The 25,608-nt window shown below is 39.7% G+C and overlaps 2 protein-coding genes across 2 annotated transcripts in view; one reads left to right on the forward strand and one right to left on the reverse strand.

The window, feature by feature from the left end:
- LOC124550937 (centrosomal protein of 164 kDa) overlaps window positions 1-25,608 on the reverse strand; it is a 635,732-nt gene that overhangs the window by 321,140 nt on the left and 288,984 nt on the right. The window lies entirely within an intron of this gene.
- Window positions 1,382-4,733, forward strand: LOC124550938 (cell cycle control protein 50A). Its single transcript, XM_047125746.1, has one exon. It carries the CDS (start codon window positions 1,744-1,746, stop codon window positions 2,839-2,841), a length of 1,098 nt encoding a protein of 365 aa, XP_046981702.1. The 5' UTR covers window positions 1,382-1,743; the 3' UTR covers window positions 2,842-4,733.

The following is a 25,608-nucleotide window of genomic DNA, read 5'->3' on the forward strand; positions in this document are numbered from 1 at the left end:
CCATAGCGCTCAGAGCCATTTGAACCTTTTTTTTTCTACAAAGCTTCGAGGAAAAGACTAATTAAGACCTCTGTTACCATAGCAGATGTCCAGGAGACAGACCCACCAACAACGCAAACGGGCAGTAAACCCGATTTATTGAATTTTATTTTGGATTTCCAACAAAAATTCGTGGCCATCAAGCTGACCGTTTTCGCTGCATGGCAGAGGAGTTCGCATTTCGCAGTATTAACAGCTGTTGTAGCACCAGTAGCACAAAATAATGTAGACACTGGGACAAGAGACACCCAATATGCATAATAACACGTAAATAGTATACGTCTCGCGAGGGTGCTGTAGTAACAGGAGCAAAATCGTATCCAGAATCTAGAGTTAGTGGACGGGAGTGTCGAGGGAAACTCGTTTTAGTTTCGCCGTGGACGAAATTGTTTTGAAATTCGACGTACAATGGCTCTGGATATAACGGTCAGTTTCCATTATCCATTACCTGTTTCGGCTTTCTACAAACTGACGCTGAATTAATACGGCTGGTATGCGTCTTGCGGGTCAGGAAGTGAGGTCGATTTCTGAATTTTTTTTCCTAGCAGGACTGCAGCTTTCTAACCCTGCCCCTACGACATTAATGACGAAATCGTTCGTGGAGGTTTTACAGGACCAAAAATTTGCAGTTAAATAGAACTGACTATTTCAAAAAACTGTTGCCTGTAGTTGGAAGCTAAAATTCTTAGAAGTAATACAATGGCACAACAAAGTGCGCCACATCAAGTGTTCCAGCCTTGCGGGGTCTTTTCAGCAGAAGAGCAAGAAACGATGCAAACTGACCGAATACTTCATATTCGATGTATAAAATTATAGGTGCTTGATCTACACGATTACGTTTCTTTTAGGTTCTAGTAACTATCATACCAGCACTACTATTGCATTGTTTCCTTTTCAACAGTGACATAAAAAGCAAATTGAGGTCAGACCCACGTACACCGACTACACTTTCATATTTTTCTTATTTGTAAATCGACGTCAGTGAGAGTCATCCATCGATGTTCAAATCGGCAATTAACATGTCAGCAAAAGACGTGAATAAAGGCAAAAGCTAGCATTTAGCACTAGCTAATAACGCACTACTGGCTTTTCGGTTAGAAATGTCGTATGCTGGAATAAATTACGCGCGATAGCTATCACTCCGTAATCAAGAACGGAGTTACATTCCTGCACAATATCCTCTGATAATTGCCGATCGTTAGTTATTAACCGGCAGCTGTAGAACACAGTTCGCAAACCAGCGCTGGCGCTTACGATGTAGGGACAGCTGTATGCTGCCCCCCCACCCTATCGGCGATATCGACGTCAGAACCGCGGCAGCCATTGCGCATGCGCAGAAGAGTGAGGTCGCGTCAGTCGAAGGGAGGCGTCGCAAGGTAACGTGAATGCCGTGCTGCCGAATGCATGCCAGTATCGTGTTTACCTCTTGTGCTAGATTCGAACTGAACGAAGTGACAGACGTCGTTCTTAGTGCTTGATTTAGTACGGTCGCGTGTGATTGTGTTCGCGACGAGAGCAGAAAGTGAAGCAGTAGTTTGCCAAATCTGGCCTGGGGCCAAGGTGAAAGCACTTGCGTGCAGTGACAAACAATTGCTGCGTTATTCCCACTGTTTTGGCTACAACGTCGCCTGTGTCACAGACAGTGAAGGTAACGCGGATTTTACCTCTCTGGCTTAAAGTACGCAGCACAGCACGGACCCACCCATGATGACTAATATCGACGAGGCGGTTGTAAAGTCTAAGCGACCTGCAGACAGCGCCTTCAAACAGCAACGGTTGGCAGCATGGCAGCCGATATTGACAGCCGGCACAGTGCTACCAACGTTCTTTGTCATCGGCATCGCCTTCATCCCTGTCGGTATAGGTCTGCTGCACTTTTCGTACGAAGTAAAGGAATTCACACTCGATTACACCGAGTGTAAGGAGTACCTGCCGGATAAGCGAGTTCACGGCTCAGAAAGATGCTCCGACGTCATCGACAAGAACCGGACGTGCATCTGTCAAGAGGACTTCACACTTACCGAAGAATTCGCCGGCAAGGTGTACATGTACTATGGGCTGTCCAATTTCTACCAGAACCACCGGCGGTACGTAAAGTCGCGTGACGACAACCAGCTGTTGGGCCAACTCGATCAGCCTCCCTCGAAGGATTGCAGCCCGTACGACTACACGAACGACACTACCAACAAAATGCCTATAGCCCCCTGCGGTGCTATCGCCAACTCACTCTTCAGTGACAAACTGACGATTCTTTCACACCGGATGGACAATCAGGAAGTCCCAATGCTGCGCAAGGGAATCGCCTGGCCGTCTGACAAGCAAATCAAATTTCGCAACCCACCTGCACCCAACGGCAACTTGTCTGCAGCCTTCCAGGGTTACGCCAAACCCCTCCGCTGGGCTAAACCTGTCTACGAGCTCGATCCAGACGACCCGGAGAACAACGGTTTCCAGAATGAGGACCTCATTGTGTGGATGAGAACTGCAGCCTTGCCCGAGTTCAGGAAGCTCTACCGCCTCGTCAACCATAATGCTACCGGCTACGTCGATGGACTACCTCGTGGTAACTACACTCTAAGAATTCAATACAACTACCAAGTAAACGCCTTTAATGGCACGAAATACATGATATTATCAACTACGTCGCTACTAGGTGGGAAAAATCCGTTTCTTGGCATTGCCTACATAGTCGTAGGATCCGTCTGTCTTTTCCTGGGCATAGTGTTCCTGTTCATCCATGTAAAATGTGGGAAGAGCACCTCGGAGATGATAAACGTAAATCCCAGGACTCCGTATCAGTAGATGTAATACGGAGAGCAACATAATTTTCTGTAAAACAGAAGATCTCATTGATGTTTCTGTGTGTGCGAGTTTTTTTCCTACGCGGTGGTGCTAGCAAAGCTTTAGCAGTTGCAGGAGGCCTTTCAGTTTTTAGTAACTCGCTTACAGTGCTCTGTTTGTGTACAAAAGCAGCAGCCTCTGAACGAAATTTGATTTCATGTAATTAGGTGCAAAGTCCATTTATTTGCTAGAGTGTTTAAATAATGTTGAATTTTAATAATTCATCGCTACCTCGCCCGCATCTAATATATGTTGTTCGTGTTATGCACAGCATTCTGTGATAGACATATGCAAGATTGAGAGCTTTTATTTCTCAACCAAAGTATTTAATTTTACTACAGAAGTATTACGTATTATATGGTTTGTATATATGAGAGACTGCTCTGTGCAGCAATGTTGCATTTTGTAAGTGAAATTTAATGTTTCTAAATTCTGATAGTGTATTTTTGTTTTATATATTTGTGAATATACTTGTTGAAAAGATAAAACAATGCCACAAGCCATGTGTTATATCTCTTGGTTCTTTTACATTTTTCCTTTATGGGAAAAACTTTATTACTTCTACAGGTCAGTGAGACTACTGTGCTAAAATTGCAAAATAATTATGATATTTGCAATAAGTTACAAAAACTGAGTCATACTCACTAAGCCTACATAAGATATTCCCACTACATAGGATTTACATCAACTGACTGAATGAACTCAAGATACCAATAATTGAATACTATCTGTCAATTGTTGCAATTAAACTTAAATTTTTTACATCCATCTTATGATCTTATTTGTAAGAGCAAGGCAATGTATGACTACCTTAATATTTTCCCCATAATTTACACAATTCTTTATATGGTGGACCACATGCATCAGATCTGAACTAGTTCTGGTTTACTGGTATTTTACAGTAAAACCTGAATTGTGTATGTTTCATATATGCATATTCTTGTTGTGACAGATGTTTTAATTATTGTTTATTTGCTGAATACCAAGGCAGAGTGTGTGTGCGAAGATTGTAATGGCAAATGTGTTAGGAACTATTGAATTAGAGACTTATATTTCTGTGCTGTCTGTCCACACCTACATCCATACTCTGCAAACCACTGTGAATTGTATGGCAGTGTGCTCTCTTGTCATCAGTTTTAGAAGAAAATACAGTACCTTCTGTTTATTGCATGTTATCTGCAATGTTATGAATTAATGAATACAGAATAATGCAGATGAAGTCAAATATTAAAACAAGGGTTTCCAATTACTAACATTCAGGGAACACACTTTGTTTCTTACAGTAGTGTCCACACTCATTGTACCCACTGGATAGTTTACCAGTAACTGTTTTCTAAAGTGACTTGTTTCATACTTAAGATTTCAAAATTTTAATTGTAGAGGTGGAAAGCTGTTCTGTTGAAAAGGTGTTGTTTTCTTTTAAGTGAGCCTTATTGTACTGGTAAATAACAAAGCAAAGTAAAAAACACACACACACACACACACACACACACACAGGTATTCAGATGACAGAAATATGAATGTTAAGATGGCATGGAATTTCACTGCATTAATGAATCACATGAGTCCCTTTCTAACTATTATAAACTCAGTGCTAATACTGTCTTTACAAATATGTGTATTATTTTGGTATCCAGCGATGTGTGCAGTACATCAGTACACTTTTGGTAATAGTAACACGCCTTTATTAGGCCTAATGAATTTTGCTTCCATTTTTACTGTAGTTAAACTTGAAATAAGTAACCATTGTACACATGTGATATAATTCAGATATTATCATTTAAATTACTAAAAGAGCTGTTCATCACAGAGTCAAGAACCTCTGAGGTAGGTGACACAGCTGTTTTCCGTGAGGAATCTGTTTATACAAAGTTGGCATGGAATTTCCCAACATACCTAAACTAACTTTTCCAGTATGTAAACCACTTCCAGTGTTCTCTCAAATCAGGTATGTAGCATAAATATTTAGTATGGAGTAATGGATAAAAACAGAAGCTGAATTGTGTAAGAGAGAGTGATTTTTTTTAGATGCTTTTTGCTAATATAATATAATTAGTAATAAATTAAGAAACAATGAGAATACCTTACCACTTATAATTGGTTGCTAGTGTACTTTGCAAAATTGGCCTTCATTAGGTGCTTCTGTCTGTTAATGCATAACCTTATACATTCTCCTTCATAATGTGAGTTACATTACACAGTGCAGTGTGTGAATGGGTATAAATGCTGACAGAAGGAAACTGAATATTTGGAATCTAAATTAGCCCATGAAAAGTTTGTTAAACATTCAGAAAAAAATAAACAATTCAATTAAATGTCTTTTGTGCAAAATGAGATGTTTTTCGTGAAAATATTCTCCGTATTGAGAGTCGGTATTTTCTGCATTTTAGTACAGTCATCACCCTTGTCCTCATGACTTTGTGATTAATTTTATGCACAGATACACATTTCCTACAAATCTTCTGCCACCAAAGAATGCAGGTGTATGTCCCACAACACCTGAGAATGGTGATAAATTCTTGAAAGGTGTCATGCTATTACAGCATGCGATATCTGTCTCTTTGAAGTATAACAGCATGCTTGTAGATTTGGAATAATATAACTTATGATTTGAGTGCATTTCTGAAAAATGTGGAGTATACACATCAAGTTTCTCAACAATAATAACCTAGTAGAGAATGCCTGGTACCTGCATTATTTACCCTGTTGCTCATTTTCAATTCAAAGCATGCTATGTTGGAAATGCCTGCACACAATTCTGTATGAGTCCCAATATCTGTGATATCTATACAACTGAAAGAAATATATTCTTGGGGTTCTCTATGAACACACAACTCTTAGGATTTCAAAGTAGACTTGGGTGCAACAGATGATTCCTCTTGTAAAATCACCCACTGAAGTTTCTAATGTTAGAATCTGAGTATTTCTTCAACGTAGCTAGTCACATTGCTCTGACAAGAACTGTAGTAGTTGTGGTTGTCAGTCCGAAAATTGGTTTGATACAGCTCTCCATGCTACTCTATCCTGTGCAACCTTCTTAACTTCAAACAACTACTGCCACTTACGTTCCTCTGAATCTGCTTACAGTATTCATCTCTTGGTCTCACTGTACAATTTTACTCCCTATACTTTTCTCTGATACTACATTGGTAATCCCTCGATGTCTTGGAATGTGTCCTGTCAACCAATCCCAATCTCTTCTTCTAGTCAGGTTGTGCCACAAATTTCTTTTCTCCCTGCTAGCCATCGAATCTTCAGCATTCTCCTGTTGCACCCCTTTTCAAAAGCTTGTATTCTCGTGTAAGCTGTTTATCATCCATGTTTCACTTCTATCCATGGCTACACTCCAGACAGGTACCTTCAGAAAAGGCTTCTTAACACAAATCTAAATTTGATATTATCAAATTAGTCTTCCTCAAACACTTTGCATGGCTAGTCTCATTTCATATCTTCTCTAGTTTGGCCATCATCAATTATTTTGCTGCCGAAATAGCAGAACTCATCTGCTGCTTTAAGTGTCCCATTTCCCAACCTAGTTCCCTTAGCATTACCTGATTTAATTTGACTACATTCCATTATCCCTGTTTTTCTTTTGTATTTGTTCATTTTATATCCTCCTCTGAAGATGCTGTTCATTCTGTTCAACTACTCTTCCAAGTCTTTGCTGTCTGTGACAGAATTACAACGTCATTGGCAAATCTCAAAACTTTTATTTCTTCTCCCTGAACCTTCTTCACATTTTTCTTTGGTTTCCTTTACTGCTTGTTCAGTGTACAGATTGGATAATATCGGCGATGGATTACAACCATGTTTCACTCCCATCTCAGCCACTGCTTCCCTTTCATGCTCCTCGACTTTTGTAACTGCCATCTGGTTTCTGTACAATTGGTAAATAGCCTTTTGCTTAGTGTATTTTACCCCTGCTCCCTTCCAGGAGTATTCCAGTCGACACTGTTAAAAGCTTTCTCTAAGTCTACAAATGCTATAAGTGTAGGGATTGCTTTTCCTTAACCTGTCTTCTAAGGTAAGTTTTAGGATCGGTACTGCCTCACGTACTCTACATTCCTCCGGAATCCAAACTGATTTTTCCTGAGGTCGTTTTCTATTAGTTTTTCCATTCTTCTGTAAAGAATTTGTGTTAATCTTTTGCAAATGTGACTTATTAAACGGATAGTTTGGTAATATTCACACCTGTCAGCACCAGCTTTCTTTGGAATTACAATTATTACATTCTTCTTGAAGTCTGAGGATATTTCACCTGTCTCATACATCTTGCACACCAGAATGAAGAGTTTTGTTGTGGTGGCTCTCCCAAGGCTATAAGTAGTTCAGACACATCATCTGTTCCTGGGGCCTTGTTTCGACTTCGGTCTTTCAGTGCTCTGTCAAATTCTTATCTCCGTATCGTATCTCCCATCTCATCTTCTTCTCCGTCCTCTTCCATTTCTACAATACCGCCTTCAAGTTCATCTCACCTATATATGGACACTCTGTATACTCCTTTCAGCTTTCCCTTCTGTGCTTAGAACTGGTTTTCCATCTGTACTCTTGACATCCGTACACTTGTTTCTCTTTTGTCCAAAGGCCTCTTTAATTTTCTTGTAGGCAGGATCTATCTTTTCCCCAGTGAAATAATACACATCTAAATCCTTACATTTGTCATCTAGCCATTCCTGCTTAGCCATTTTGCACTTTCTGTCAGTCTCATTTTTTAGACGCATGTATTCCCTTTCGTTTGCTTCATTTTTATGTTTTCTCCATTCATCAATATATTCAATACCTCCTGGTTTACCTAAGGATTTCTACTAGGCCTTGTCTTTTTACCTATCTGACCCTCTGCTGCCTTCACTATTTCACCTCTCAAAGCTACCTATCCATCTTCTGCTGTATTCCTGTTCCCTGTTCTAGTCAATCATTGCCTAACACTCCCTCTCAAACTCTGAACAACCCCTGGCTCTTTCAGTTTATCCATGTCCCATCTCCTTAAAATGCCACCTTTTGGAATTTCTTTAGTTTTAATCTACAGTTTGTAACTCCTCAAAACTGAGGCATACAAATCATTCTCCAGTGTAAATCGGATGGTGATTTTAAAAGTGACCACTTTTTTAAACCATCTACATTTCACTCCCAATCAACACGTCTGCCATTTCCTTCCTCCTTATGAAATTTATGCTAAAATATTAGACCAATTATCCTTGTTTGCCAGTAATTCCTAATGCCATACTCCAACACAGTGGCTTTTGACATTCTCATATACTTTAGAGTCTCTCCTATGGTAATGGTAACTGTGCCAGGCAAGCAAAATTGAAATACTAAGAAAGCTGCTTTGCTATAGCTACTCTAGTTTCCAGAAGTTACTGACAGCTGTACGTAAGTGCATTAGCCAAAGGTTGGTTTAAACACCACCATGCTTTCTTGGTAATTACAGAATGATCTAAAATTTAATGCAAAATGAAAACAATTGTGCATCTTAATTTTTTTCTGATAATAAAGCATTTCCAGTGCTTATCATCACATTAAATTTTACCAGTCTAGGACTGAGCCAGGCAGCCCTGTGAGTATTAGTCTTGACTATTCTACACTGAACAAGTGAGCCTCAAATCTAAATAAGGAACCAGTATTTTACATAATGTTACAGATTATTACTATTTACAGAGGAACAAAGTTATTTGCTGGAAGGCACTAGTGTACAGCAGATTAGTGTTCAACAAGCTGTGGTAGTGAAAAGCCAAAAAAATTAAGTGTTATAATGGTATACGAGAAGACAAAATTTTTAAATGAGTGTCCTTCAGCTCACACCAGTAAGTAATTGACTCTGCCAGTCGGCACACATTCCATCTGTTCTTTCCTTATGTGCATGAATTTCGAGAAAAGTGAACGTATTCAATGTATACACACCTCACCAAATGTACTAGCAAGCTTTTGGTTTATTAAGCTGTGGTAGCTGACTAGTGTTGACAAACATCTTTAGTATGCAAGAAGTCACACCCTGAAAACTACAAATATTACAAATCACAACATTAAGCAGAATGCTGTCAAATTGAGTTCTCAGCACTTGTGTTGTGTATCAAATATCTTAAGATGCTTAATGCAGAAACAAGAAAAACAATTTTATGTGAATGTGTGTTGTGTTAGCAATTACAGATCATGTGATGTCTGCATAGAAATATCTCTCTCATACATAGGGCACTATTTACATTTTAATGTATCTGCTCACAACGTATGTCCTTGTAAAGTTGTGCCACACTGTACTAAGTACAAACCACTCGCTATTGCAACATATTCAATATGTAACATGAATGATATGCTTAGATTTTACTTTTTTCTGCCTAATCTCATGACCAATGAATGAATGTTAGTAGTATCTTCAGTTTTCTAGGTTTGAGATTTCTGGACACTAGTGTTTTTTTATTTCCAGATGACTGCCCAATAAGCTAAAAGCAAGTTTGTGATAAACAAATATTTGTTGGGAAAAATGCAATTTGTTTGCTTTTCACCTTTAAAGAAATATAAATTATTGTTTAATCTGCTACTGAACCAGATCTCAATAATATGCTTGATCATACTTTCTTAACCATAAGCATGGAGCATTAGCTGAAGCACTGTTCATCCACAAAAAATTGGTGAGGGCATTTCAAGAGTAGTTTCCTTGAGCTTTCCTTTTCATCTTACTTATATACTTCTTTTCAATACAAGGAGTACTGCTACATTTTGGTGAATGGTTCTGCTGGGTGTATGTGACCCAAACACATTGTGGTGCAGAGAAGTGGATTTACAAAAGCAACCCTGTAGAGCAACAGTATAGCCAGCTACCACTTACTGCCAACTTCAGGATCCTACCTGCACCTGTTAGCGGGGCATGTGTAGAAACATTGAGGTGTGTATGAAGACAGACAGTGGTGGTGGTGGTGGTGGTGGTGGTGGTGGTGGTGGAGGAGGAGGATGATGAGGATTTGTGGCCCTCAACAGCATAATCATCAGCACCCTTACTGGTTGTCAGCATGCAAATCTTGTTGGGGGGAGGGCAGAGGGTGGCGATTACATTATTGATGGGCTTGCTGCTGTATTATACCCCCAATTAAGATGTTTAACAAGAAGTGATCACAAGTGCATAATTCCTTTGGATGCTCGCAAATTTTAACAGTATGTATAAAGTGCTGGAAGTTTAAGAGTGTCAGTAGAAAATGACACTTTCAGGCCCATAATGGAGCTGCAGGAGTTAACTTCAGCATGAACTTCGCCACTTTGTGATTCTGAGGAGATCACTGGTAAATGAAAATGTAGAAGTAAACATGAAATCGTGCAGCTCTGAGGAGAGCTCTTTACAATGATTTCCTGTAAAAACACATGAACAACACAGTTCCTTAAACCATTTGCAGCTTATATCTCTCACAGACCCTTTTAAATATAAATTGTACAGAGCCAACTTTTCTTTCCCTACCTTTGCAAATCGTTCCATTGATTTTTTCCAATCAAAAGAATGGATTTGCTGTGCTTCATTCATTCAAAGATTCAATGAAAAACTACCCCATCAACAAATGTGTTAATCAAAAGGGAAAATTTAAATACCACTTGAGCTAAATTTTAAAGGCTGGCACTGCTAATTTTAGCTGTCCCATGGGCATAATTACTAGTGCCAAAAATCTGTGCATGTAGGTCAGTTTTCAAGGCATATTCAAATTCAGTGACAACTCTAGCTTGCCATTTCTGTCCATGGGAAATGTACCACCCAACTAAATAATACGATACTCTATGAAGAGGCAGTTCAACTGAACAAGTATGATAAATAGGTTTTACTGATAAACTGCCATGATAAAATGGAAGCACAGTGTGAAATTTTAGAATACGAAACAGTAAGATTTGGTTAAGTTTTTATTTAGTACAATGAATTTTCACCTGCGTTAACTGCAGTTTACATGAGAACTTCATCTCGAATATTTTTTTGTTAACGGCAACACTGATAGCATACCTCATATTGGACTGTTACAACGCAATGCACATCTCTTACCCATGGGAACAACACTTTTGTAAATATACTTTATGCAATCTGACAATGCAACATGTTTCAGCCCCATCACTGGGGGGGAGGGGGGGGGGGAGTGTGTTGTAAGGGTATGGAAAGACAATCGTTAGAGATTATACATGATTGTCTGTTCATTTACCTTTTACTCTGACATGACTACTCTTGATCTGTCACTTTGTCTGTAGCCTTTTAGTGCACCTCCACCATAACATACTATATCTTGTTTCTTAGAGAACTAAGAAATTGACAAAACAAATACCCAGGTCCCTGCTGTTAAACATGTTATTTCAATTCATCTCCCAGCAGTATAGTGTCTAACCTTCAGGGATGGAAACTTTTCAATTAATACTTGGATTGCGTGATCCGTTAAACCATAATAAATACCATTATTTTGAAGGAGAAGAAAAGGTAATTTATGATTATTATACTAGTATTTGTGTATTATAAAATTGTTATTCTGCTTATTATACAACTGCCAGATAACAACTGAGTACTGTGCACAACTATGCTACTGGGCAAGAAACAAACTTTTAAAACATTTTTTGCTAGCAACAGCAGGTAGGAACTAAAGAAAGCATTTTATGCATGGCGCAAGCACCATATCTGGCACTGCAGAGTAACTGATAACACTGTAGGCGGGTTGAGAGATCTACTCAATGCTTCGACCCTTCATTTACGCAATGAGGCAGAAGGCATACTACTTTTAACCGGTCTTGTAAAGAAGTCTGAGGAAATCATTCGCGCTACTTAGCATTCAGATTGGTGTGTCAGCAACAAGTGTTCACTGTGCAGACTTCTAACTTGTACTGTTCATTTTCATTCCTTCATATTCTGTGAAGCCCATCAAAAAGAGAACCTTTAGATATATGAGACAAGTAATGACACACGATTAAAATCAAACATATCTAATCTGTACACTGTATTTGCTTAAAGCTATTGTATTTACAACAATTAAGGTCAGCTGATTAACTTACAAAGAAAATCACTGCCTTTCCAGTTATGCCAAATAGCTGTGGTGTAGCTTCTACTGGTAGCTTAATATTTATTTGCCTGCACTGATACTTCTCAAACAGAATAATTACTTGTACTTTAAATAATGAGGAATGTGCAGCATGTTACTACATATCATGCAACTTTACAGCAATCACTACAGCTTGCCATATAGTTCACAGAACTTTTGATGAGTTTAGTTGTGAGTTATGTTCTCAATTTTCTACTGAATAGGTTGAAACTCCCAACTTCTTCCTTTACATTAAATGATAGTTTCTTGATTACCAGTGTAGATGATGCACTACACACACCACGGACATAAAAGAGAATCAGTGCATCCGTTATAACAAACTTAGCATCACAAGAAGTTTATCTCCCTGTGTTAGGCAAAGATACTTCTGGGTCCTGAGGCACATTCAGAAAAGACCGTCTTGTGAGGCAAAATCGAAGACAGTAGGCCACAAGGAATAGCAGCAAGTAAATGATTGGATGAAGCAATGAAGATTATTGGCCCACCTCTTCACTTTATAGGAAGAAGAACTGAAGATCACAATGTCTGGAGACATCTAGTCAAAGATTCAGTTACTTAAGAAATGAGATCATAACACTCAGCTATGAATAATTCAAATTATGATGAGCATACGTAACTCCACTCTAAACCCTAGACAAGAAGTCAAAGTCTACATGAAAACTGCTTTTGTGTCTTACTGTATTTTGTGAATGTTTATATCACAGTTCAGTTGAAATTGATTTTTACTATCGGCAACAAAAACCATAAAGGAGTAAATGTATTGGGGAGTCAGTGTAAGAACTCCCAAGATCAAATCTTATTTATTTTAAGTGCACTGTCCCAGAAGATAATTCCATAAGGCACCAGGAAATGAAGTTACGCAAAATAAGCTAAGACTCTTGTATTTGGGTCAACAGAATGAGAAATGCTTATAATAAGTTGGACTGAAACAATATTATGAAAAAGATAGTTGCTAATCACAATGTAACAGAGATGCTGACTCACAGATAGGCACAACAAAAAGACCGTCACAAAATGAGCTTTTGAGCAACAAGGCCTTTATGAAAAATAGACAAAACACACACACACACACACACACACACACACACACACACACAGAGAGAGAGAGAGAGAGAGAGAGAGAGAGAGAGAGAGAGAGATGCAACTCTCACACAAACCACAGTCTGTGGCAGTTGTAGCCAGACTGCGAGCAGCAGCGCATGATGTAATGAGGAGGCTGGGGTGGGGAGGACAGGGATAGCAACTCAGCACCTCCGCTATATGGTGAGTAGTAATTATCTTACTCATAATACTGTTACATTCCATCCTGGATTTTCCATTGTTTGACAAGTTGAATTGAGCTTTCTCATTACTTTGTTGTTGACTTGGTTTTAACTTGTCATCCAGTTGCACCCCCAAGGAGGTTTATACAGGGCGTTTCATTCAATGTACAACAATTAATGTCCACTTCTGGTGATAGGAGGTCTAATGTCTACTTCTGGTGGTAGGAAGTAATTTTTGCTCATTCGAAATTGCATAATATGAGTTATTTCAAAGTAAAAAATAGTGCATCAACTGACCAATTCAGATAATGTTGCTCGATACCAGTACTGCACTGTATATTGCAATCTGTGCGTGATGGGGAAGGTTGATACTGAAATGCTTCTATTTCCTGATGAAAGATGGAAGCATTTATGAGTGCATGTAAACTTGCCGAACAATTGACTTTGGAGTGCTCAAGTAGTTATCAATTACATCAACAGCGTCTGCGTTATGTCAGAACTGCAGAGAGAGAGAGAGTGTGTGTGTGTGTGTGTGTGTGTGTGTGTGTGTGTGTGTGTGTGTGTGTGTGTGTGCACAGTTAGTTCAATATGAATTAGTGGATAGTATCTATTATAAGAAAGACTTCTTAATACTGTCATAGATACATTGGTGATGTGTGTTCTTGCAGTATTCTGGATGAAATAACTGTAGGTCTTTTTGCTAGTTGTTAGTTCTCTGAAAAGATGATTGCAGTATATTGTCTTCATATGTTTGTAGCATTTGTAGAATTGGAGAAAGCTTTTGACAACATGGACTGGAATTTGGAGAGTAGGAAAGATAAGTACAGTTAGCACAAGGGTATTTACTACTCGTACAGAAATGAGACTGCAGCTACAAGAATAGCACAAAATGTGAAAGGAAGCTGTAGTTGCCAAGAGAGTGAGACGGGTTGTAACAATCACCCATGTTATTCAATCTGCACACTGAGCACACTGTGAAGGAAACCAATGAGAAATTTGGTTCAGAAATTACAGTTAAGCAGAAAGAAATAAATCGCCGGGTTTGCTGATGAAATTGTAATTATGTCAGAGATTGCAAATGATTTTGTAGAGCAGTTAAATGGAATGTTCAGTGCTGTGAAAGAGATTAAAAGATGAACATCAACAAAATTAAAACAAGGATAATGGATGCAGTTGAATTAAATCAGGTAAATCTGAGAGAAATAGATTAGGGAATGAGACACTGACATTATTTGACGAGTTTTGCTACTTGAGAAACATACTAACTGATCATGGCTGACGTAGGGATAATAGAAGATGAAGACTAGCTATTGAAAACCAGCATTTCAAAAAAATAAGGGATCATTTAACATAAGTTTAAGTACAATATTAGAAATTATTTTCTCTATGGAAGTGAAATATGGACAAAAGACAAGAGGAGAATAGAAGTTTTTGAAGTGTGCAGATACAGAAGAATGCTGAAGATTAACTGGGTAGATCGTATAAGAAATGAGGAGGTACTGAATTGAATTGAGGAAAAAAGAAACTTACAGTACACATTCTGAAGCATCAATGAATTGGCAATTTTATGGAGAATAAGTAAGTATGAAATTATGATTTATTCTTTTGTTAAGATGTGTTTCGAATAAATTGCAACCTATACTGCTGCATAATTATTAAAACAAGATTGAATTTGTTGGAGTAATATATTCACTGATTTCTGAAGTCATTTTATCCAGTGTAATATGATATTCCAAGGGAGGGGGGGGGGGGCTATAACCCCCCCCCCCCTGCCACTGCCCCTGGATGTGGGTAGTGAAAAGAAGAGAGAGACAAGCAAAATAAAAGCTAGTGAGAAGTGGTATTGGAGTGACAAAGACGGACAAGAAGGGAAAAAGACCAAGAGGATGAGCAAAAGACATGTGGCTGGAAGGAGTGAATGCAAAAGAGAGAAGAAGAGTGATTAAAGTTGGAGACCAAAGATGGTGGGAAGAGGGAAGACAATGGAGAAGCTTGTTTCCCAGACAGGTGTCGCCAGCAGCTGGAAAGTGTATGAGATGATGAAGGACGGAGAATTATTGCCACAAGAAGGACCAAGGGAGTGTGATGGATGGTAAAAATAGATGAGTAGATAGCTTAGATCTCAATGCAACAGTCAAGGGAAAATTATTGAGGCAACCAGACATTATATCATTTCCGTTGGTAGGTAAGCAGATACAAAAAAATTATTGTAATACAGGAAGATGCATTTAAACTGTGTATTATGGAAATGTGAAATATTCTGCATTTTAGACATTGAGTAGTATCATATGTTAAATATACTAGACATGATTTTGATGTACTCTGAAGTGGTACAAATATTGAGTAAATAAAGTAGCTGCAAGTGACTTCCAAATCACAGCTAAATAATAGCTGCTGTACAAGACAGGTATATACAAAAATGGTACGTTATAAATAAGGACACTCATAGGATAGTTTTTGGAGGGGTAACGGGAGGGGGGGGGGAGGGGGGACGGCCTATACCTGAGGGTATGGTGTATTTTTAATATGTGGGAAGACAAATGACTACTTGTAAGTAGCCTTAACAATTTTCAGTCCCTACCATGTTAAAAATCTGTGTAATATTGATTTTTAAACCGTTTTCTTGAAAGAAAAACACCTGAATACATTATATTTTTTCCTTTCTCACCCCCCCCCCCCCTCCCCCCACCTTTCCCACAGGTGTGGGTGTCCTTGATTATGTAGTTCACATGGACACCAATTTTCAGTCCCTCGGATAAACAGACAGATAATATATATATGGACAGAATGACAAGAAACAAGCAGAAGCTAGTCATTGTGTCCTCTTGTCACCCTTTAATATGAAATTGTTTTACCAGGAAAGTATGAAAGAATGTATTAACATGAATGGTGTTGGGTTGATTTGGTGTAAGAGACCAAACAGCGAGGTCATCAGTCTCATTGGATTAGGGAAGGATGAGGAAGGAAGTCGGCCGTGCCCTTTCAAAGGAACCATCCCAGGCTTTGCCTGAAGCGATTTAGGGAAATCACGGACAACCTAAATCATGATAGCTGGACGCGGGATATTAACACAAATGTTACAGAGCTGTGCACAAATGAGTGGGTTTTGGGGAGATGGGTAGTAACAACAGACAGTTTACCGTACCGCATGACGAACTGACCACTGGTGTTATTCTGTCTATTGTGCCCATTGCTGGGTTGTTGTCCTTTGTATTTGATGCTGCCAAACATGCTCTACCTTATCATGTCAGTGTTTATTAAACACGCCAGAAAGGAAATATAGAGAAGAATTAGATGAAAAATAGTTTTTTAGATACCATATATTAATTTTCCAAAAAAGAGGGATGTGGAAAAAAGTGAGTCTCTATGTGGGGCATTTCTCAGTGTTTCCAATTGCTAGAGAAGACACAGAGGTAACTGAGTTGAAGTACCAGATCCTTGATCTGGTAAATTGGTCAGTCTAAGTAAGGCTTTAGGCAGTTTTTCAGCCTCAGCAAGAAAATAGTGGGCTGCTTGCCTATCTCCATTTCAGAAACACTAACCACAGACACTTACAGATCATACATAACATAATTTACATTATTCACAGATTCTCCCAACTCTGCAACGGAACCTACTATAAGTAAATAAGAAATAGACTGGTGCCATTTTGTCTCCTTGTAATTTTTTATTTAGTGTAAAGTTCACATTGATAAAGGGAATGTTTCCAGACTATTTACAAAGAACACATTAGATCAAGCTGTTAATAGATGCAACAATGAAAAGGCAGTGCATTCATCACTCTTTCTGTAAATTATATGAAAATTTAGATTCAATGATTGAAAAGTTGAGTTAGCTATGTGGCAAGTAGCACTATTTGCTGTAAAGCTGTAAGACAAATACTAATGTACTGTAAACAGGGCTCACATCAGTATTTACAGCCGTACATATTTTCTTTGAAAAGTACAATTGTAACAGAGTAAATATTAGGCTACTAACAGCAGTAACAATATTGTGTAACTCATGAGGCAGCAATCTTTTTCAATTTAGTAGCTTTCTTTCTAGTTTACTCTATTAAATTTAAGCATAATAGCATTAAGTAGTATAGTGAAAGTTTGCATTTAATGCAGTATACAGATCAAGTTTCTAAGATTTCATTGTCTTTTGTTAAATTATACCTTAGCTCATCCCCATCCCTGAGGTTATCATTGGCGATGGGCTCTACAGACCACGATGAATACAAGAATATACACATAATGGCCATAAAACCCTGCCCCTGCCCCCTTCCCCATGCTGTTTGGTTATACGAAAATATAGAAAAGATAGTGGATTGACGAATGCTGATCATTGGTGGACACTGTGACAGGTAAGGCAAATGCTGAAGAAAAGCATTATCATTGTTTCTGTCCCTCTTTTTGATATTTCGTTTTTTAAGTATCTATTTTCTTTTTAATTTTTCTTCCTCCTAAAATTTTCCCATAATTTTTTCTGCCTCTATTTATCTATTGGCAATGGCCTTGCTGCAATGATAACATCCGTTCCTGTCAGATCACCGAAATTAAATGTTGTTCGTCTTTGCTAGCACTTGAATGGGTCCACTCAGCCCTTGTGAAGTCAATTGAGGAGCCACTTGACTGAGAAGTAGCAGCTCTGAACACGACAACTGACAATGGCGGGAGATCGGTGCGCTGACCACATGACCCTCCATATCCGCATCCAGTGACACCTATTGACAGAGGTGACATGGCAGTTGGTTGGTACTGCAGGGCCTTAAGGGGCCTCTTCGGATGGAGTCATTTAGCTTTCACTCTTATTTACACCCCATCACTGTTCTTTTCTTAGCTCCCTATTCCTGTCCATTTGTGACCAACAGTTGGTTATTGTATTTCTGGAATTTAAACTTTAGCTCATAGTATATTTTTACTCCAGAATCGTTTCTTTGATCTTCTGTCTTAACAGATGCACTGCCTGTGGTAACTTTCACCTTCCTTTTGATGCCTGTTTCATGTTCATCTTTTTGATCTGTTTAATTTTTTTAAAAATCATACGATCTAATTGTTATTAATCTGTCTGTCTCTCAGTCCTACTTCATCAGGACATGAAAATTCAGTGGCTGGGGTATAAATGCTCCATTTCTGCTTTTTAGAATGTTTAGAAAAAACTCAAATTTTATAGTTGTCTCTGTTTTTACCATAATTAAATAGATTTGGAAAATTCTAGAGTTTTGCATTAAGGAGTTTGTGTTTAAAGAGCATACCAAGTTCGAAAGTGTCAGGATATTTATTTTGGATGTTACATGTACTTAAGTACAGAAATTTGTGTTTTGTGGAAAATGGCTGTTAAAGTTTCTGCTTGTGTTTGGCATTTTTTTTAGAACTGTCCTGCATCATACGCAGGTTCTTTTTCATATTTTAAATCAGTTTTCTTCCTTTTCACATTTCTATGGTGCACTCTTCTTGATTTTATCACCTCCAAAAAGGATTCATCTGCTTTCACTACACACTCTCTGTCTACAATTCGCTCCTGGCGTAATTCCCATTTTCTCTAAAACATATTTCCTGCTTTGCACACCATAATTAAAACATGCAACTCCCTCATAAACACGAATAGCAAGTGCATTTCTTCCCACAAAAATTGTTTTTGGCAATCTTTCCCATACACATTGGTCAAAACTTTCATTTGGGTTTTGGATATCGCCATGAAGACATTTCTTCAATAAGTTTTCATTTGCAAGGTCCCTGAATATAGGTTTGATGGCTTCCATTACAGTAGTTGGTAGAGAATCTCTGTGATTATACTCTTCACCACTGGCTCTGAGAGGTTGCAGACCTGAGCCAGTGACGTAACATTATTTTGTTGTTGCGCCCTTTACTGTGTATCCGTTACCTAGTTGTCGTTTACGGTTGAAGCAACGAATCCTAGGCATCTTGTGCGACAATATGCCACAAACGAAGACAAAACAACGCAGCCAACGAAAATCGTTTTGAAATTCACACCACCACACTGGAAGCCTTTCAAAACAGAGAACAAGCAAAATCAGCGACAAAAACAATGCACATCAATAGCAACAGGACAGTATCGATATCAATAGTCCTTTGTTTCACGTATGACAGTCTGTGGCGCAAATATAAACATTCGAATTCTACAGAGCGAAATACAAACGTATGACACAAGAATGCTGTGCAAAGGGGTGTGGCGCTGCATAGGCATATTTTTGGAAAATCGATTTTTTAAATTCCTACCCCCCCCCCTTAAGACCAAAGTGACGTATGGGGCACCAGTAAGTGAAACAGAAGTGAAACGTTTACGGAGTAACACATTTTGAGTTATAATTCCAAAATTAAGATATGACATTTTTTCGTTCCCTTCAGCAAAGGGGAGCGTGCGATGCGGAGGGATGAGCAACATGACCGCCGCATGGAGCAGAGTTGAGTAAGACTCCAGCAGTACCCCTAAAGACTCATTTACGCTGGGGCAACATCTTGCAACTTTGCGGCATGCTACGGAAATGTGGCTTGTGTTGTCTCGTAGTATTCTACAGATGGCAACATCTTGCAGCCTATGTTGCAAGCGACTGCAGTTGACTACACTGATTCTAAAGAAATACCAATGCGAAGGCAGTATTTCACCAAGAATTCGACTGGCCATCGCATTATGATTTTTAGCCACTGGGAATTCGTACAAGTTATTAATTTACATGTTCAAAGTATCGTACTCTGCTATTTTCCGACGGGAAGAAGATGCTGTGATATGCAAATGATTAGCTTTTCAGAGCATTCACACAAGGTTGGCGCCGGTGGCGACACCTACAACGTGCTGACATGAGGAAAGTTTCAAAACGATTTCTCATACACAAACAGTAGTTGACCGGCGTTGCCTTGTGAAACGTTGTTGTGATGCCTCGTGTAAGGAGGAGAAATGCGTACCATCACGTTTCCGACTTTGATAAAGGTCGGATTGTAGCCTATCACGATTGCGGTTTATCGTATCGCGACATTGCTGCTCGCGTTGGTCGAGATCCAGTGACTGGTAGCAGAATATGGAATCGGTGGGTTCATGAGGGTGCTGGATACCAACGGCCCTAGAAGTCGAGATGACAGGCATCTTATCCGCATGGCAGCCACTGAATCAACGGATGGGGACGTTTGTAAGACAACAACCATCTGCACGAACAGTTCGACGACGTTTGCAGCAGCATGGACTATCAGCTCGGAGACTGTGGCTGCGGTTACCCTTGACGCTGCATCACAGACAGGAGCGCCTGCGATGGTGTACTCAACGACGAACCTGGGTGCACGAATGGCAAAATGTCATTTTTTCGGATGAATCCAGGTTCTGTTTACAGCATCATGATGGTCGCATCAGTGTTTGGCGACATCGCGGTGAACGCACATTGGAAGCGTGTATTCGTCATCGCCATACTGGCGTATCACCCGGCGTGATGGTATGGGGTGCCATTGGTTACACATATCGGTCACCTCTTGTTCGTATTGACGGCACTTTGAACAGTGGACGTTACATTTCAGATGTGTTACTACACGTGGCTCTACTCTTCATTAGATTCCTGCAAAACCCTACATTGCAGCAGGATAATGCACGACCGCATGTTGCAGGACCTGTACGGGCCTTTCTGCATACAGAAAATGTTCGACTGCTGCCCTGGCCAGCACATTCTGCAGATCTGTCACCTAGTGAAAACGTCTGGTCAATGGTGGCCGAGCAACCGCCTCGTCACAATACGCCAGTCACTACTCTTGATGAACTGTGGTAGCGTGTTGAAGCTGCATGGGCAGATGTACATGTACACGCCATCCAATCTCTGTTTGACTCAATGCCCAGGCGTATCATGGTCGTTATTACGGCCAGATGTGGTTGTTCTGGGTACTGATTTCTCAGGATCTATGCACCCAAATTGCCTGAAAATGTAATCACATGTCAGTTCTGGTATAATGTATTTGTACAATGAATGCCCGTTTATCATCTGCATTTCTTCTTGGTGTAGCAATTTTAATGGCCAGTAATGTAATTACTCTTGGAGAGTGGAGAGAAGCTACTCGCAAATATAAAGTTTTAACGAATTTATCAAAGTTATGTCGAAGACCTTCCTGTGATATACAGGCAGTGAGAGAGGAATTCAAAGGATATTTTATGGCATCACACGGAGAGGTTGAGTGGCAAGAGAGATACCAATAGTATCATCCTGCATCAGTATATATTAATTATGTTCGAACTACAATGTATATTCGTTTACGTAAATAAATAGACTTATGTAGATGAACTCAAGCTTTTTAGTTACTTTCTTCCTACAAACTTGTTTTTGTAGTCTACTGTAGTAAAATGTATTTCAAACTACTGATTACTTATTTATTCGAAAACATTTGGTAGAAGGTACTATTTCTAACCCATTCATTACAACAATTAAAAAAAATGGTTTTTCTATGAACAGAATAAAATCCCCTATTTTACAAATATACTCATTGATAATTTTGTTCAAATGGCTCTGAGCTCTATGGGACTTAACTGCTGAGGATATCAGTTCCCTAGAACTTAGAACTACTTAAACCTAACTAACCTAAGGACATCACACACATCCATGCCCGAGGCAGGATTCAAACCTGCGACCGGAGCGTTCGCTCGGCTCCAGGCTGGAGCGCCTAGAACCGCTCGGCCACAGAGGTGAAAAGTAACAGTGGTTTGTATAAAACGGAGGTCTACCTCTACGCACAGGCCACATGCCACTTTACAGTGCATCGCAGAGGATACATGGCAGCAGTATTATCGATTTTCTGTCCTGTTTTGTTATCTGATGATGGCAGAAATAAAGAGCATATCAACTGCAGCCTGGAAATAGTAAGTAAAGAATTTCTGACAAAGAGAAATATTTTAACGTAAATTTGTATTCTAAGTATTTGCCTTGGGTGAAGCCTTGGACAGAAACAAAACGAATAAAGTAAATAGTGCAAATAGAAGCAAATCAAAATTTTGGAATCTGTTACCACAGAAGAATGCTGGGAATTTGATGGGTAAAAAATGGTTCAAATGGCTCTAAGCACAATGGGACTTAACATCTGAGGTCATCAGTCCGCTAGACTTAGAACTACGTAAACCCAACTAACCTAAGGACATCACATACATCCATGCCCGAGGCAGGATTCTAACCTGTGACCGTAGCAGCCGCATGGTTCTGGACTGAAGCGCCTATAACCGCTCAGCCACAGCGGCCGGCTTTGATGGGTAGATTGAATACTTAATGAAGAGTACTGTGTCATATTGGGGAAAAACGAAATCTGTAGCACAACTTCATGAAAAGAAGGGTTAGGCAGAAAGGAAAAAAAGAATCCTGTGGCATCACAACATATTTAAATGGTGATGGAGGGACGTGTACGGGGTAAAAATTATAGAAGGAGACCAAGAGTGGTGACCTACAGCCAGCCTGCCTTTGGTAACATCATTTCATAACAGGGCGATTATTTATAAAACCATTACGTAATTTTTTAAGAATGTTTCCTAAGCAGAGGTGCCGTATTTACATTCAGTCAAGTACAAAGGAGATAAAAAGTGAAAAAAACCGCATTGAGTTATAATTAAATCAACAAAAATTTATGAGAGGTCTGTAAAAGTGGAAAGGTTTTATTGTCAATAGTCAGGTATGCTAACCACTTAACAATACAAAGAGGGCTTATTTTACTGTCGTCAGTCTTGAAACTGGTTTGATGTAGCTCACCACACTAGTCAATTTTTTGCAAGACTCTTCATCTCTGTATAGCTCCTGAAACCAACATCCATTTGAACCTGCTAACTGTATTCATTCCTTGCTTCTCCTCTACAATTTTTAGCTCCAAAACAACCCTCCATTATCAAACCACTAATTCCTTGATGTCTCAGAATGTGTCCTGTAAATTCATCCCTTCTTTTAGTCAGGTTGTGCCATACATTTCTTATTTCGCCAGTTCGATTCAGTAAGTCGACTGTAGTTACTCAATCTACCCATCTAATTTTCAGCATTCCCCTACAACATCATATTTCGAGAACTTCTGTTCCCTTTTTGTCTGACCTGTTTATTGCCCATGTGCCACTTCCGTACATGGCGACACTACTGACAGATATCGTCAGGAAAACTTCCCAACACTTACGTTTACATTAACTGAAAAAAAATCCTCTTTTTGAAAAATGCTTCACTTTTTATGGCCAGTTTGGCTTTTATTTCCTCTCTACTTTTGCCATCATCAGTTATTTTGCTGCAAATATCAAAACAAAGCTTTTGACAATGTTGACTGGGATACTCTCTTTGAAATACTGAAGATAGCAGGGGTAAAGTACAGCGAACGGCTATTTACAAGTTGGATAGAAACCAGATGGTAATTATAAGAGTTGAGGGGGCATGAAAGGAAAGCTGTGGTTGAGAACGGAGTAAGACAGGGTTGTAGCCTAACCCCGATGTTATTCAATCTGTATATTGAGCAAGCACTAAACGAAAGGAAGGAGAAGTTAGGGAAGGTAATTGTACACTGTAGCCCAAAAGAAACTGGTATAGGCATGCGTATTTAAATAGAAAATTATGTAAACAGAGAGAATATGGCGCTGCGGTCGGCAAAGCCTGTATAAGACAGCAAACGTTGATGCAGTTCTTAGATCGGTTGCTGATGTTACAATGGCAGGTTATCAAGATCTCAGTGAGTTTGAACATGGTGTTTAGTTGGCGCACGAGCAATGGGACACAGCATCTCCGAGGTGGCCATGAAGTGGGGATTTTCCCGTACGACCATTTCACGAGCATACCATGAATATCAGGAATACGGTAAAACATCAAATCTCTGACATCGCTGCAGCCCGAAAACGATCCTGCAAGAACACGACCAACGACGACTGAAGAGAATCGTTCAACGTGACAGAAGTGCAACCCTTCCGCAAATTGCTGCAGATTTCAATGCTGGGCCACCAACAAGTGTGCCAACCATTCAACGAAACATCATCGATATGGGCTTTCAGAGCCAAAGGTCCACTCGTGTACCCTCGATTACTGCACAACGCAAAGCTTTAGGCCTCGTCTGGGCTCGTCAACACCGACATTGGACTGTTGATGACTAGAGTCATGTTGCCTGGTCGGATGAGTCTCGTTTCAAATTGTATTGAGCGGATGGACGTGTACTGATATGGAGACAACCTCACGAATCCATGAGGGTTTGTCAGCAAGAGACTGTTCAAACTGGTGGAGACTCTGTAATAGTTGGGGGCGTGTGCAGTTGGAACAATCTGAGACCCCTGAAACGACTAGATACGATTTTGACAGGTGATGTGTACGTAACATTATGTCTGGTCACCTGCACCCATTCGTGTCCATTCTGCATTCCGACAGACTTTGACAATTCCAGCAGGACAATGCGACGCTCCACACGTCCAGAATTGCTACAGATTGGCTCCAGGAACACTCTTCTGAGTTTAAACACTTCCGCTGGCTAACAGATTCCCCAGTCATGAACTTTATGGAGCATATCTGTGATGCCTTGCAACGTGCTGTTCAGAAGAGATCTCCACCCCCTGGTACTCTTACGGATTTATGGACAGCACTGGAGGATTCATGGTGTTAGTTCCCTCCCAGCATTACTTCAGACATTAGTCGAGTCCATGCCACGTCGTGTTGCGGCACTTACGCGTGCTCGTGGGGGACCTACACGATATTAGGCAGGTCTACCAGTTTCTGTGGCTGTTCAGGAAGAAGAAATGAAAACTTTGAGATTTGGTGATGAGACTGTAGTTCTGCCAGAGACAGCAAAGGACTTCGTAGAGCAGTTGGACGGAATGGAGAGTGCCTTGAGAGGAGGAATACGATCAACATCAACAAAAGTAAAACGAAGATAAAGGAATATAGTCTAATTAAATCAGGTGACGCTATGGCAATCAGATTAGGAAGCGTAACAGTTCAAGTAGGAGACGAGTTTTGCTATTTGGGCAGCAAAATAAATGATGATGGGCGAAGTAGAGAGGATATAAAATGTAGGCGGGCAATGGCAAGAAAAGAGTTTCTGAAGAAGAGGAATTTTTTAACGTCAAATATAAGTGAGAGGAAGTCTTTTCTGAAAGTATTTGTATGGAGTGTAGCCTTGTACGGAAGTGAAACGTGGACAATAAACAGTTAAAACATGAAGAGAATAGAGGTCTTTTAAATGTGGGGCTAGAGAAGAATGCTGAAGATTTCGTGGGTGTATCATTTAATTACTGCAGAGGTAATGAACAGAATTGGGAAGAAAAGAAATTTATGGCACAACCTCACTAGTCCCCGCAGTGGCTCTAACATGTGCGTCCTCAGTGGTTCAGTCAGGTAGAGCGTCTGCCATGTAAACAGGAGGTCCTGGGTTCGACTCCCGGTCGGGGCACACATTTTTCAACTGTCCCCATTGATATTTATCAACGTTTGTAAGCAGCTAAAGGTCTAGATTTCATTA

Source organism: Schistocerca americana, chromosome 9 (assembly GCF_021461395.2).
Source record: "Schistocerca americana isolate TAMUIC-IGC-003095 chromosome 9, iqSchAmer2.1, whole genome shotgun sequence".
Lineage (NCBI taxonomy): Eukaryota > Metazoa > Arthropoda > Insecta > Orthoptera > Acrididae > Schistocerca > Schistocerca americana.

Bases quoted from the DNA above. Each gene is read 5' to 3' on its own strand.
- LOC124550938 (XM_047125746.1), top strand. From the start codon at position 1,744: ATGATGACTAATATCGACGAGGCGGTTGTAAAGTCTAAGCGACCTGCA.